Raw genomic sequence first — 15,179 nt, 5'->3', positions numbered from 1 at the left:
AATCGCGCGTTTTCTGATGATATCCGACGATTTCATGAACGAAAATGGCCAGCAGCCAGAATCAAGGGGGATTCGCACAGAGTTCTGGGTAAATCAAGTGCGCATACTCATTTTCAGCCAATCAGGCGTGCCGTAACAGCGAGTATTTCCTTCGTCGGATATCATCAGAAAACGCGCGATTTGTGCAGTTTTGAATAAAACCTAGTTAGCGATTATGAACAATGGTTATTAACGTAACACCTGACACCCTCTAAAATTTTTGTTTCGCATTTTAAGGTAAGATATCGACATTTGAAACCGACAGGGTGTCGATTTACTAGGTGCCGTGTTTCACAACTTGTTTATTTATATACGTATAGCGGATCATTTTTTTTGAAAATTAGTATTTATTGATTTTCAGCCCCCAAGTGACTGTGATTGGAACCAACGATTTCTAGTAAGACGAACTGCATGTGAGTGAGCTAATCACGTGATTTGTAGTTGAATGCAACATATAGTTCCCTATAACAGGTATATGATTCAGGTTTTTTCTACTGGTCATTTGCCCATCGATCATTCATAATGAGTTACGTAACACGCGTACACATAACTCGCTGCAGAACACACCCCCCCCCCCGAAAACAAATTCGCAGTAATACTTAGTTAAAGTACGGCAACGCGGACGCTTACGGTAGGTAACGGTCTTCAGACGTTTACTGGAACTTCAACCCCGAACAAGCGGTTAACTACCATTAGCGTCCGCGTAGCAGTTCTTCAACCGACTATTAGTAGTTCAATCACCTATATTTTGCAATCATCGCAGACAACAATATATTGATGGCAATTCGTACAGTGCTGTTGATTCTTGACATGGAATTCAAGGTCAGTATTTGAGTGGATATAAATATTGTACCATAGATTGACAACAAAACTTCTTCGGTAGCACTCATTAGAATGAGCGCCCGGTAAAGGGGACGTACACCGAACAACCTACGCCGGTCTGAACATGATGGGCCACGACGGAAATTCAAAATGTACATAAAGATCGTGTCGGTGGTGATTTCAATTGCGAGGGGAATATATACCCAAGTGCCAGGTAACCCCCAATTTGCGACTGTAACACTAGCGTGGTAGAACAGTATCCAGAATAAAAAGAAGCTATTGATCCAGAAGTATACTTTCTTTGAGAGTTTCTTCGCAATTTGGAGATACGTTGGTGTTGTCTGTTGGAGCCTGGTCAACAACACCCAGCACCAAAGAGGAACTGTGAGTAGCATCGGTACGGGAATCATTGGCTCTATAATTTGACGCACTGCTTCGGGAATAAGAGAGTTATTGGAAACGCACACAGCTGTGGCGAGATTCAACTGCAAACACTCGACGACTTTTATTGAAGCAATACTGAATCCAATTAGTCGCAGGGGAAGGAAGACGACTGTGACGGCACGTATGACCTGCCACCATATTGGAGTGATGCGCACTATGTGTAGTCTCGACTTGTTGTCATGTGATCCCGTCTGTAAATAAATAATAATAACTCATTTAAATTATAATGTGAATTATATTAGGGTGGTAACATTTCATTGCATCTTTTTGACCGGGGCGAAAAAATGTTGGGAGCCTCCTCAGAAATCAAACCTAAACCCTTTGTGTCAGCAAAATTTGCCCCTCAAAATGCAGGAAATAGCGTTTCAGTGGATCTAGATTTCAAGTAAGGTTGGCCCTTTGGCGCGGAGGATGGTAAACAGATCTCGCCCCCCCCCCTCCATGCAAAATTTCGTGCCACCGCCTCTGCTCATTAAGAATAAATGACAGATATATAATGTTGTTATACAAAAGAACATTATTAATATAACAAATATTGTCAGTTTCGAAACAGAACTTATTTACAGATCTGGAATCAAAAATTGAAAAATTCTTTAAAGGGCGGTGGTCGTCGCGAAACGCATGTGCGAGATATGGGACTCATATGAAAACATATGGCGACTTTGACTGTTGTACAGACCAACGAGTACAGACTGAGACGCTACTAAGATTTAACTATGAAATTTCCTTGGTGATTGGAAGGTATCGAAGGACTCGGGTCACCGGCAGTAAATAGTGCACGTCGCGCCCGGGTCAAAACTCGTATTCGTGATTTCCATTAGATTGTCCCGCACCTTCCTTTAACCCGAATCAAGAGCAGAAATAACACGAAATCACCTCTGCCACAGCTTGATTATACATTTATGCAAATCAAAGGTCATTATATTTAAAACGTATTCTGAATGAATACAATTCTGACGTGGAATTAAAAGCAAAGCAAATGGAAGTTATGGAAAGTGTATGGGAAGAGAAAGATTTAATAGTTTCCTTGCCAACTGGTTATGGGATGTCGTCTTGAATAACCAAACAACACCTGCGTATTGATATGTGGCAAATCATAGCGTTAAAAGTCATGTGCTAAAAACTCTGGGATGGAGAGTGCAATAATATATCACATTTCCCAACAATTATGGCGGCGGCTTGACATTTCACTTAAATGTAGATATGATATGGTACTTACCTCAATGACGTTATCAGACTTTGTGCAAAGTAAAGGTTCTTTTTCAGAATTCATATCTGAAAAAATAGGATTCGAATAGATAACCGTTAGTCATTGTAGTAACACATCGATGTTTAGAGAAGTCATTTTCACCCTCGTGTCTACTTCAAGAATTGTTTGTTTTCGTGTGACAGATGTTCATGCGACAGATACTTATTCAATTGATTTATTGCAAGTAATACACATTCTACGACTCGTAAAATGGAAATAAGTTCAAAAACACAAGACGATGTAAACACACAGTAACGGTGTGCTGTGTACTGCACATTCGTTAGTAGACATGCGCAATAGAATGTGTAGTTTCATTGTCAGATCGCAAATTAGCACATTTTTTTTAAATGTTGTAATTTTATTAAAAGTCTAGCTCAAAATAATGATTTTTTCAAAATGTTTTCAATTACAATTAACCATAATTACAATACAATTACCTAACTGCAGTGAGCACGTAATTGTTGCACGGAAACCACGAATAAAAGAACACGCCGTGAAGAATATATTTGGTTTTAAAAATATTACTTCGACGAAGAGTTCATATTCAAGTTATTGACTTCCTATTGTTGTTTCAAGGAATGGGGGAGTAAATGCGTCAATATATATTTCAATTACATGTACCGTTGAACCAATGTATGTAGTATGTACAGTCAAAACTTGTAATTACGATAACGAGGGACAAAACCTGATCGATTAGCCGACACATTCTGTCAAGCAAACAGTTGTGTAGGGGAATGCACCATAAGATCTATATGTAGGAAAAACTACGGGGACAGAGAAATGTTGTGAGGGCGTAGCACGAAACAATTTCCCGTGGTGTTAGCTACTTAAATTGTTGTTTTAATTGAATTTGAAGTGATAGACAAGGTTACCATCATTTTCCCATCGACAAATTATTCTTTAACTATCTATTGACACTGACCAATCAGAAGCCATGATTACGCATGTTTTACGACTTGAAAGCGGGAAATAACTCCACACTTTCCACAACACATTGACACTGTCATGTCAGCTGCTTTTAGGTTGCCAGTGGGAAATTATGACCATGGCTTGTATCTCATTATTGCAAGCTGCAACGCGCTAAATGATTTCAAATTAGCACTGTCACACACTTGGCCTTCGGATAAAATATATAGTACATCTGAGCTCAAGAAAATGACGATATCTGATATCTAAAGATTTACATGATTTGTATCTAATCTTCCAAGTGAAAGAAAAAAAGCTATATACTACGTGGTTATCATAAAGTTGGTTGATACAAGTTATGTTCCATGGACAGTATCATTCAACTCCGAGTGCTCTAAAAGCACCCAGTTAAAAAGTTTCGCGACAGCGTTTGTCCGCTGGATTGTGTTAAATATTAATGAACCTTTGTCAATACGGCAAATCATTACACGATCGCCCGTTTCTAAATGTTTGTGGATAATATTCGTACATTTGAATCAGAATATGTTTTTACCACCTTCTAATAAAATATCACAAATATTATTAATTTCATGCAACTGATACGTTATAATTACATTATTCACCGATAAACAAAAACAAAGAACTTAAATAAAATGACCTCTCATATACTAACACCTTGAATACCTCATGTCGAATTACTGTAGCATTCACATCATGTTAAATGTGTGTACAGTCACCCAGTAGTTCCTATTTTTTGATACTTGCTGTTGTCCGATTTGTGTTTGGTTTTCTATGACACAGTGTTGTATTAATGATCAACGAACGTTTCACTCTATATTTATTTTGCCCCCCCCCCCATTTACTGGCACGATATCATACTAAAATATTTTCAGTCATAATTGTTACATCAAACAATTCAACAAAACTCGTCGTTTCTAATTTCTGTAAATATCGTCCGTCACAAAATAAATAAAACAAGAATAGTATTTTGCATTAACGCGACTCACATTTTTTTAAATGTTAAACTGGAACAAGACTGCTATACGTACATGACACACTGGTATGTGATAATAGGCAAAATATGAAATCTGACAACGTTTGCTCTGTAATTATCACATTTTCTTTGGACGACCGGTTCCTGGTCCTCAATTCGGATAACAGTATTAAGACAAATACAGAACTAGTACTAAGCCTAATATAGTACCTACCTGCAGTATATTTCGATTCTATCGCAATGCACTTTTCCATCGCAATGCACTGTGTTGCACGTATAGCAAGCTTACACGCAGTAAGACGGGACAGTGGTGTCACTGTTTTAAATGGATTAATACTTCCCGTTTATTAAATGCGTAGTAAATAGACTTAGTAATGGTATTGGTAGCAGTGAATATTTAATTTTCGACAGTAATATGCCAGGGTAATGAATTGGTCTAAGTTGACAACAGGTACGCCAGGACAACGTGTGTTTTAATAACTATGTAGATGATAACAGCAAATTACTTCCTTGTCAAATAATCTAAGCCATGAACGGTGGAATAACGATGGACGGTGGTCATTGTGCCGCGCATGCGCGATACATTAACAAAGATTGTGACTGTGATTGTTGCACAGATCAATGTGTACAAAATAGAGCCACAAGAAAATACACTTTTCAAAATAAAAGACCTTGTTTTACGGGAACGTAAATGTGTCATTAAAGGGTTTATTGATAGGAAATGTATGGATTAAATGCAATCTACTTTACAATTTGAATATACTAGACAGGGGCATGCTCGTTCAAAAAACAATTAGATTGTCTGAAGAAAGATAGTAACTGGAAGTTATTCTAAATAAACGTGAAGGTATGGTTTGCTGAGCATCTACGGCAAACTAGACAGAAAAATCGTTATTATCCGGTTTCACTTCATTTTAATTCTAGTGGACATAATATTACAGATATGTCTATTTCTGGTGTATGTGTTGTCAATGGCAACGAAAATCAGCTCAGGCGTGTCGAGGAGGAAACTATATTCCGCCTTGGAACTAAAGAACCCCATGGTATTAACAAACAGTTCAACTCATTTGTTGAGCTCACTACCTAAGGCGCGTTATTTGTTCTATTGTGGAATTTTTTGTGATTTTAACTTATAGTTCATGCGCGTACGTTCCTATGTTCTACCTGTACGTTATCACACTTGCTTCTATGCTATCGATAAAGAGCCATTGCTCGAAACGTCTAGCTATTTTTAATAGTTATTTAGGACTACGATTACCAAATATTATCTTCAATATATCATACTTATCAGTCCGAGCAGCGTTTATTTATTTAATCAGAACAGCCTGATTGATTTCTTGTTTTGTGTAACACCCATGATGTTATACTTATTTTATGTTCGTGATGTTTATTACATATATTGTAAGTAATATAAAGTATGCAAGTAACAAAATCAAGCAATCACAAAACACGCAGGACGTTGCTAATAAAATAGTATTTTGTCTAAATATGTTAAACGCGGCTTTCAATCGCAGTCCAGCCATACAGCTTTCATGGTGTAAACTTTTACTTCAACTCTATAATCATAGATGACAATCTTTAGCTTGCCACATTTGATAAGTTAATCTGCTGCTTCTATTATTTGGATATTAATATCGATTACGTAATGCATTAATAATTGTCAGTTACATAGTGATAAAATGCATTTGTTCTGTATAGGAAAGAAATGTGTAAATTTGAAAACAGGGTAGGTAAAAAGCTTATTTTAACATAGGGCTCTATGGAAAAGATGTGAGTCCCCCAACGCCCTCTACAGTTCAATTTTCTATCCCACAATCCTTTACAAAACCCAATATGGTGTTTATACATTTCTTCCCTATATGCGGTAAACGTCACATTGGGTGGGCGTCACATCCAGTTCCAGTTGGATTCCTCCTCGTTATTGTACAGCCCATTCTACAGCACATTTTAAAACATGGACATCTATTCAGTGACGAGTCTAGACCCATAGTTAGTGTTACCTCCGATGCAATTTACGTTGTCCACATATCTACGCGATGCACGATCTGTCTGGATGTCTACCGTGTACGGGCGCGTTCGTGACATGTAGTTGATGCCATCTTCCGGATCGATCTCATCATCGCTGTCCTCCGGATATATTCTCCTGTTGTCACCTTTGTCGTGAAGGATTCGAAAGTTACCGTTTTTCAGGAAACATTTCTTCATAAAGAAAAGACCGAGCATAAGCCTGTCGAAGAGAAAACATAGACTAGCTGTATTATAACAAAACTAACATAGACTAGCTGTATTATAACAAAACTAACATAGACAGATTACAAATTTGACATATTAAAATTAACTTATGAACCTATAAATTTAATATGTGATATTCAACCAATAAAATTTCATTATCAAGCATTAATATTTTTGAATAAATATATTCACCTGTATTTCGCATTCAGCGCCATAAATATTATATTACTGGCAGTTCGCACCGTATTATTGACTTTTGTGGTATATTTAAAAGTCAATATGTGCTGGGATAGATATATAGTGCCAAAAAATGACAATATAAACTCTTCCATCGCACCCATCAGGAGGACCGCCCTGTAAACCGCGAGGACGCCATACAACCTGCGCCTGTCTTCACGCGTTGGCCCCCGTCTGAAATTTAAAATATACATGAAAACGGTGTCGATGGTGAGTTCAAATCCAAGAGGGATATACAGCCACACACCCGGATAATTCCAGTTTGTGACAACAACACTGCCGTGGTAGAACAATACCCAGAATAGGCAGAACGTATTGACCCAGAAGTACACCTTCTTTGGAAGTTTTTTCATAATCTTGACATATGATGGTCTTTTCTGTTTGAGTCTTGTCAACACCCAGAACCACAGTAATACCAGGGACATCATAGGTACAGGTATAATCGGCTCGATGATTTCACGAGCTGGTATGATTGAACTATTGGAGACGCAGACAGCTGTAGTAGTCTTCGCCTGCAGACACTCGACATATGTGATAGAACCAATGGTTATCCCTATTAATCGCAACACAAGAAAGCCGAGCGTAACTATCATTATGATACGCCACCACATAGGCGTGCAGCGCCATGTCTGTTTTGTTAATTTGTTGACGCCCTTGCTCTGACAAGATTCTTCCTGCAAATAAATAAATAAACAAACAAACGTTCAATACACAAGGTGGAATTTTAGAGCTATTTCAGTATTTCAGTGAAAGGGCATAAAAATACTCCTACGAAATCGTCACCACTTATTACACAAATGCAGGCGGATAACAACATTCTCCAGATAAGCGAGTTGTGAACATATATTAGTTGATCTAAATGTAACTGCAATGTTAGCTATGGAATTAGGTGAACTAATTGTCAAGTAATTGTATACTACATAGTGTGTATGTTCAAAATCAAACACTGAGAAATAATTTATTAAATTATTCAAAGCAATATAAATTCTTATAATATCATGTTTTTCTGAAATCGACAAATTCATAACGAAAATTAGGCGAATCAGTAATCCAATTCACCATGCGTGATGCCTACACCATTGGTGAACGAAATTATTTCAAGTGTTGTTGGGTTTTTTTCTTTTTGGGGGGGGGTGGGTCTAAAATGGATGCCAGTCGATCAAAAGTCGTCTGTGCTTATGTATACTATTTTACTTGACTCGTGTATGCCATATGTATATACACATGTATTGTATATGTTTTAATTCATATATATATATATATATATGCCTGTCGGTGTACAAATATGATAAATATAAATATAATAAAGCAGCCACATTCGAGGAAGGACATCGGACACACGGACCCACTGAACCTAAACATAAGTCCCAGTTTCAGACTACATCAGACTACAGTCCGTTGTACTTTGTTGTAATCCCAACGACTATTGAGTTTAAATTAATGAATGGGTACGTCAGTGTTTATTTGATAACATTACGGGTTTAACTCAAAGATTAGCAAGACATTCTACTAGCATGTACTACAGACATAACAAAACACACGACTTACTTCAATATGGTTGTCATCACTTACGTTAATTTCAACAGGCTCATAGTTGGCTAGCTCATCTGAAATACAAAATAGTTGAGAGTCAGGGAAATCATATACTGTTTTGTCAGGTAGTTTTGTTCATTTGCAAGCAATCTCGTTGTCAAAACTTCTGTTTTAACCACACGTTTTGTAAACAACATTACTGAAGTGCAGGTGAGTTAGCGTGATTTTTAAACTTTTGCAATTTCTTGAGTTTCGGCAATTCTATACAGTTTATAGAAATGTGTCGTAAATAATTTGGCTAATTCCCCTAATACAGTGTTTTTAATTTCAATATTATTATCGTGCGAAATGAACACATATGCCCCTAAAACATATCCATAAATTACACAAGACGTATTTGGATCACATTAACCAATTAGAATAAATTAGAATCTATTAGCATTTCGCTGTCTTGGATAACAACCCTTTTTATATACAACTGCAAAAAAATCGTTTTTTAACTGTGCTATAAAAGATTTGATTACAAAATTTAAATAAATTTAAAGCACGTGTTAAAATGTCTCCAACAGACTAAGACTATCTTAAAACTAGACTGAATGAAAATTAATAAAAATGTATTTTTGTATACAATATACATTTTATATTAATTATTTTTCTATTGTACAATAATAGATTGTCTGTTTTTTTTTTAAATGTGTATTTATGGTTGCATGTATGCATGTATGTAAAGTACATGGTATATATGTAAGGCATGTGCAATAAAAAGGCCCGGCTGGAAATAATCTGACTTCATTTTGGATTTCGTAATTATTAGTTATTAGTATTATTAGTATGGACAATTATTAGTATGGATGTCTTGTAATGATATTGTGCTTGCGAAAACTGTATTTTGATTGTTGTGATGCTAAACTTTTAACCTAACCTAACCTAACCTAACCCAACATAACCTAACCTAAACTAACCTAAACTAAACTAAACTAAACTAAACTAAACTAAACTAAACTAAACTAAACTAAACTAAACTAAACTAAACTAACTGAACTGAACTGAACTGAACTGAACTGAACTGAACTGAACTGAACTGAACTGAACTGAACTGAACTGAACTGAACTGAGCTGAGCTGAGCTGAGCTGAACTAAGCTAAGCTAAGCTAAACTAAACTAAACTAAACTAAACTAAACTAAACTAAACTAAACTAAACTATACTAAACTAAACTAAACTGAGCTGAGCTGAGCTGAGCTGAGCTGAGCTGAGCTGAGCTGAGCTGAGCTGAGCTGAGCTGAGCTGAGCTGAGCTGAGCTGAGCTGAGCTGAACTGAACTGAACTGAACTGAACTGAACTGAGCTGAGCTGAGCTGAGCTGAGCTGAGCTGAGCTGAGCTGAGCTGAGCTGAGCTGAGCTGAGCTGAGCTGAGCTGAGCTGAGCTGAGCTGAGCTGAGCTGAGCTGGGCTGGGCTGGGCTGGGCTGGGCTGGGCTGGGCTGGGCTGAGCTGAGCTGAGCTGAGCTGAGCTGAGCTGAGCTGAGCTGAGCTGAGCTGAGCTGAGCTGAGCTGAGCTGAGCTGAGCTGAGCTGAGCTGAGCTGAGCTGAGCTGAGCTGAGCTGAGCTGAGCTGAGCTGAGCTGAGCTGAGCTGAGCTGAGCTAAGCTAAACTAAACTAAACTAAACTAAACTAAACTATACTGGACTGGACTGGACTGGACTGGACTGGACTGGACTGGACTGGACTGGACTGGACTGAACTGAACTGAACTGAGCTGAGCTGAGCTGAGCTGAGCTGAGCTGAGCTGAGCTGAGCTGAGCTGAGCTGAGCTGAGCTGAGCTGAACTGAACTGAACTGAACTGAACTGAACTGAGCTGAGCTGAGCTGAGCTGAGCTGAGCTGAGCTGAGCTGAGCTGAGCTGAGCTGAACTGAGCTGAGCTGAGCTGAGCTGAGCTGAGCTGAGCTGAGCTGAGCTAAGCTAAACTAAACTAAACTAAACTAAACTAAACTAAACTAAACTAAACTAAACTAAACTAAACTAAACTAAACTAAACTAAACTAAACTAAACTCATATTAATATAAGAACAACATAATGCAATATTAAATTAAAATATAAAACTTTCAATCCGTTCAACAAGACCACGATATTATATGAATATAGAGTAGAAAAATGCACACAACTAGACAGCTTCTCTGGGGTCCATTGCAGATGTATATATATATCTCCTAAAAAGTGGTTAGGAAGCCGGCATATTCTGATTCTCGCAGTGTGCCGGGTCAACCCGGGCCAATCGAGGACGAATCGGTTTACTGTGTGCTTAAATCCTGTAAACCCACTGTTCCTGTAGCAGGTACAGCTATGTTAACAATTTACAAGACAAAATACTCTAGTAGTACTAGGCTATTCACTCATTATAAATATGTCAACAAACCAAGCATTTATGCCAATTAGATGTGAAATAAACATGTTCCATGAACGATTCGAACGCAAGGTTTAAACCTGGAGATTTAACGTGTTGATAAGACACACGGTACTCTACTGAATGTATCGAAGGTTACATTTCGTATATCGTGTATATGTATACAGTATGGTGTTATTAATAAGAATCACAGAGACATATATTACACACCTTTATCAGACTCCATTGCTGCAAATGTGGTGGAATATAAGTATGTTGATTGTTGACTCTTAAATCGTAACGAAATACTTCCCGTTTATCACCTTAGAAGGAAATGAAAGCAATTAAAGGGAAGTACTTTTCTTGTTAGAGCAATATATAAATATAAATATTATGGGATATGAGAGGAACTCACTGGCATTTTTTTTATTTCATGTGATTAAAATAGCACATTTTTATTTTATAATTTTATTAATTTGAATAGCCACAATCTAGACCCACTACTAATGCGAGATATCCTCCGTGTATTGTCATTATGCTATATAGTTCTATACTATACAATGTACTTAGTATTATTGATGGTAAAAATGGAAGCTAAGCGTTCATTTCAGTCTTAGCTGGTCCAGTGACCTCATTTGGTAGTGAATTTCAATTCTCCAAAAAGTCACGTGACTACATAATATTGAGCGCACCATATCAACGGGTCAATGTCAGAGTAATTTGTTTAGAACAGAATATGCTGAAACTGCTAATTCAACCTAAGCTAGTTACACGTTCGTGGGTTGATCCGGGCGATGTCCCAGTTACAATGTTTTGAGGTCAGAAGTCGAGAACAATATATTATATATTTCAGTCTTATATATTACATAGGTTATGTGACGTCATCATAATGACGTAGACGAATGTAAGCAATGCCGTTGAAACATGCATTATTAGTTAGCTGTATTTCGTTGGATACAGCATATATCTGAAACAGTATTCCTAACTGGCACTCGCAGATCAAAACAAAACAAAGTCAACACTGTTTTTATTTTTTTAATGTTATTTTTTTGTATTTCAGTATGAAATCAGGAATGCCTTTGCTAGTACGTACTATCGTATTTCTCCAAAATTCTGATGCTCACTGGAAGAAAATACAAAACAGTATTATTTATAAATAAAAAAAATACCATTCAGCAATTTGAAGATTTAGAGTTGCAACGTTTGTTCAAAATTGTTGAGATACTAATGAATTGAAATATTAATTCACCATGCAAATCTACCTTATATATTGACATCTTGATTGAACATATATAAGATGATTGTACCTGTTTGATTTCCTATGTCTGTGTATGCAAACAAAAAATCTCCAAAGGAGCCTCTTTCGTAATGTTTTTCCACAGGAAACTGTGAGGGCGCCGACCAATCAAATTCAAAGAGCGTCTTACCGCATCCAACTACATGAAAGCGAATGAGAAGCTGTAATAGGAAATGGTCTAAAGGTTGCAAAGTTTTAATACTTTGATGACCTGGCGTCCAAAGTATCTGTCCAAATAAATGCAGCCACGGCCATCAAATTATTACAGGTACATTGAATGATAAAATTCGGGCGTGTACTGCGCCCTCTGTCGTGGATAAATTCACGTTAGCTGTATTTATACCAGGACGTATTTTCTGTAAACATTTAAACTTCGTATAGTGTTCATATATGTGTGGTATTTTAGTTTGTGTTAATGTATATTGCCACTACGTCACAGTACACCAAATTAAAGTTTATAGATACTTCACAAAGTGTTATTAAATGTCTCGTAGTGCCGTAGAATCAACACACGGTTCTCAGCGAAACAATTTGTTATCACTGTCCTTGTCATCGAAGGCGGCGCACAAGGTTTGTTATATAAACTTGTGTGTCTTGACGTATATGCACAAGCCATGACTCAGATAGTGACTGTATTGCATGACGTGAAGAACGGCGCATATGACTGGACCTACAAATTCTAGAGACAAAATAGGTGCCCACCATGGAACAATTTATCATGGCGGTGAAACTATTGGAAGCATGTTGAAACGAGATGTCGGCATTTCATTTATACATTGTTCAGAACATATCGTGGCTTTTATTTTTGGGATTACTGAAACATTTTAACAAAAATATTGCCAAACAAGCCGTCATAATGTCAGTGTTAGTGTTATGTACTGTATTTATTTGTCCAACAACTGATCAAAATATGGGTAAACAATTTAATATAAATATATAGAATGGGAGTCAATGCATGTTAAAAGTGTTAAAAGTAGAGTAAATTGAGGTCATTCAAATGAGAACTGCCAATGACAGTATGTTCTATACTTGTACGAACGTTTACAGGCTTTTCACGTAACCTTTTTATACGCAACTTTACTATCTTTCTCCGTTACATTACCAATTTTCACGCAACGTCACAGACTTTCAACGTAGCTCTGCAGACTTGCCACAGAGAAATACAGAATATCCACGTAATGTTACGATGATGATTGCATAATACAGATTGCATAAACAAAAGAAAAACATAAATACAATATGCTGTGAAGTCACTCAGTGTTTTTGTAAATTTCATATGTATTGCGGGTTGATAATATGAAAATAACACAAAGATTGTCACAACAATACACCCGGTCAGTTCTGTAATAATGACGTTTATTCCTTTCAACGTTTCGTCCTAGAATTAGGGCTTCTTCAGGAAAACTACTGTAAAACAAATAGATACAGTGTGTAAATGATTGTGATTGAAATGGTACAATGAAAATAACATGATTGCAAGTACAGTGTATTTAAAAAAATATTAATGATACAAAGACTTACCTCTGTTGGGATGCCGTGAGATGTAAATTGGCATAACCCATACAGAGGGTGGAAACCTATTTATAGGTGTAATAGGTGGCGCTGTTAGACAAATGCGCCCTCACTGGCGGATGTTAATGCCCAGTGGTGTGTGTGTAATCAATTTGTCTATCTATATAGACTCAAGTTTTCTTCTAAGGTGGTCGTCTGTTTTGTTAATTTTTATTATGCCAATAAATGAAATATCGTCTATGTCGTGGTTGGTTTTATTAGCGTGCATGGCTACTGGTGTGTCCTGGTTGTGTCTCACTGTCCATAGGTGGTTATTAAATCTGGTTCTGAGCTCCGTCTTTGTTTCACCAAGATATTTTTTGTTTGACATCGTTTGCAAGTGATGAGATAAATGACATTTCTAGTTGTGCAAGTAATGTGGTGCGTAATGGTATATACTTTGTTATTTGTGGTGCTATGGAAATTGGTAGTATTGTGTGAAAATTTGCAAACATTGCAACCCCCTCTTGGAGCCGCATTTTGTGAAACCAGGTGGGAGAGTTGAGTTTTTTAGTAGGCTATGAACAAGAATGTCCCGGAGATTTTTGCTGCGACTGTATGATTTGTTTAATATTAGGATGCTTTGGATTAAATTTAGTTACGAGAGTCACTTTGTTTAGGTTTGTATGATAGGCTTTCACTCGGTATTGTTTTGGCACGATTCGTTTCCATAGTAACCAGCTCAGCGGGATGCCCACGTCTAATGAGCGACATTGTTAATTCGTTCAGACGAGTATCCCGCCACTCAGGATTGGAACAAATACGGCAAATTCTCAATGAGAGGCCATATGGAATGCTCGTTTTCATGGGGCTAGGATGTGATGATATGAAATGTAGATATTGGTTAGTATTCGTTGGTTTCTTAGTTTTAAGGAATGGTACAAATAAGCTGCCATGGATTGTAGTATGTTACTGTCAAACATCTTCATCAATTCCACAAACCTAATATATGAAGGCAATGTAAAATAGTATCTTGGAATGTATTGTTCCCTAATGACCTTACAAAATGGACACATTAATAGTAAATGGTATTCGTCTTCAATTTCAGAAATATTGCATAAAGGACAGACCCGGTCACTTCTTTCAATATCATTTTTTCTTTTCGTTTCTATCCTGAGTAAATGAGTAGAGTAGCGAAGACAGATAACACACACCTGTGAGCGGGGACAGACGCGGAAAATAAATATCGTTCGGGTTCAAGACGAATTTTGAAATTTCGATAGTTTTCTAGTTTATTCATAGTTGAAATGTCACCTTACCAATCCAAATACAAACTAAATTTCAATCTTTTGCATATTGCACGATACTAATAGTTGTTTAACATAAGTGACTCAGTTTGGTCTAGTTCTAGACTGAGAAATCTCTAAGTGGTACATCATAATATTTACTGAGGTACCTTTACCTTGACATGCGTAATACATTGACCCAATACTTTGCGCATCTCTTAGCTGTTATTATAAAAAAAAATTGTAACGCCCACAATCTCCCAGTA

At 37.1% G+C, this 15,179-nt stretch overlaps 1 protein-coding gene across 1 annotated transcript; it reads right to left on the bottom strand.

Annotated features, from left to right (window-relative positions):
* Window positions 1–5,821: 5,821 nt before the first annotated feature.
* Window positions 5,822–11,086, bottom strand: LOC146746173 (uncharacterized). Its single transcript, XM_085498195.1, has 4 exons — window positions 11,071–11,086; window positions 8,472–8,530; window positions 6,879–7,597; window positions 5,822–6,681 (listed from the first exon to the last, which is right to left on the bottom strand). Exons 1-4 carry the CDS (start codon window positions 11,084–11,086, stop codon window positions 6,417–6,419), a joined length of 1,059 nt encoding a protein of 352 aa, XP_085354321.1. The 3' UTR covers window positions 5,822–6,416.
* Between the last annotated feature and the right edge of the window lie 4,093 nt (window positions 11,087–15,179).

This window comes from Saccoglossus kowalevskii, chromosome 4 (genome assembly GCF_978046115.1).
Source record: "Saccoglossus kowalevskii chromosome 4, keSacKowa6.1, whole genome shotgun sequence".
NCBI classification, from domain to species: Eukaryota; Metazoa; Hemichordata; class Enteropneusta; family Harrimaniidae; genus Saccoglossus; species Saccoglossus kowalevskii.
Note: the sequence above shows the minus strand (reverse complement) of the source record. Positions and strands in the feature narration are given on the sequence as shown.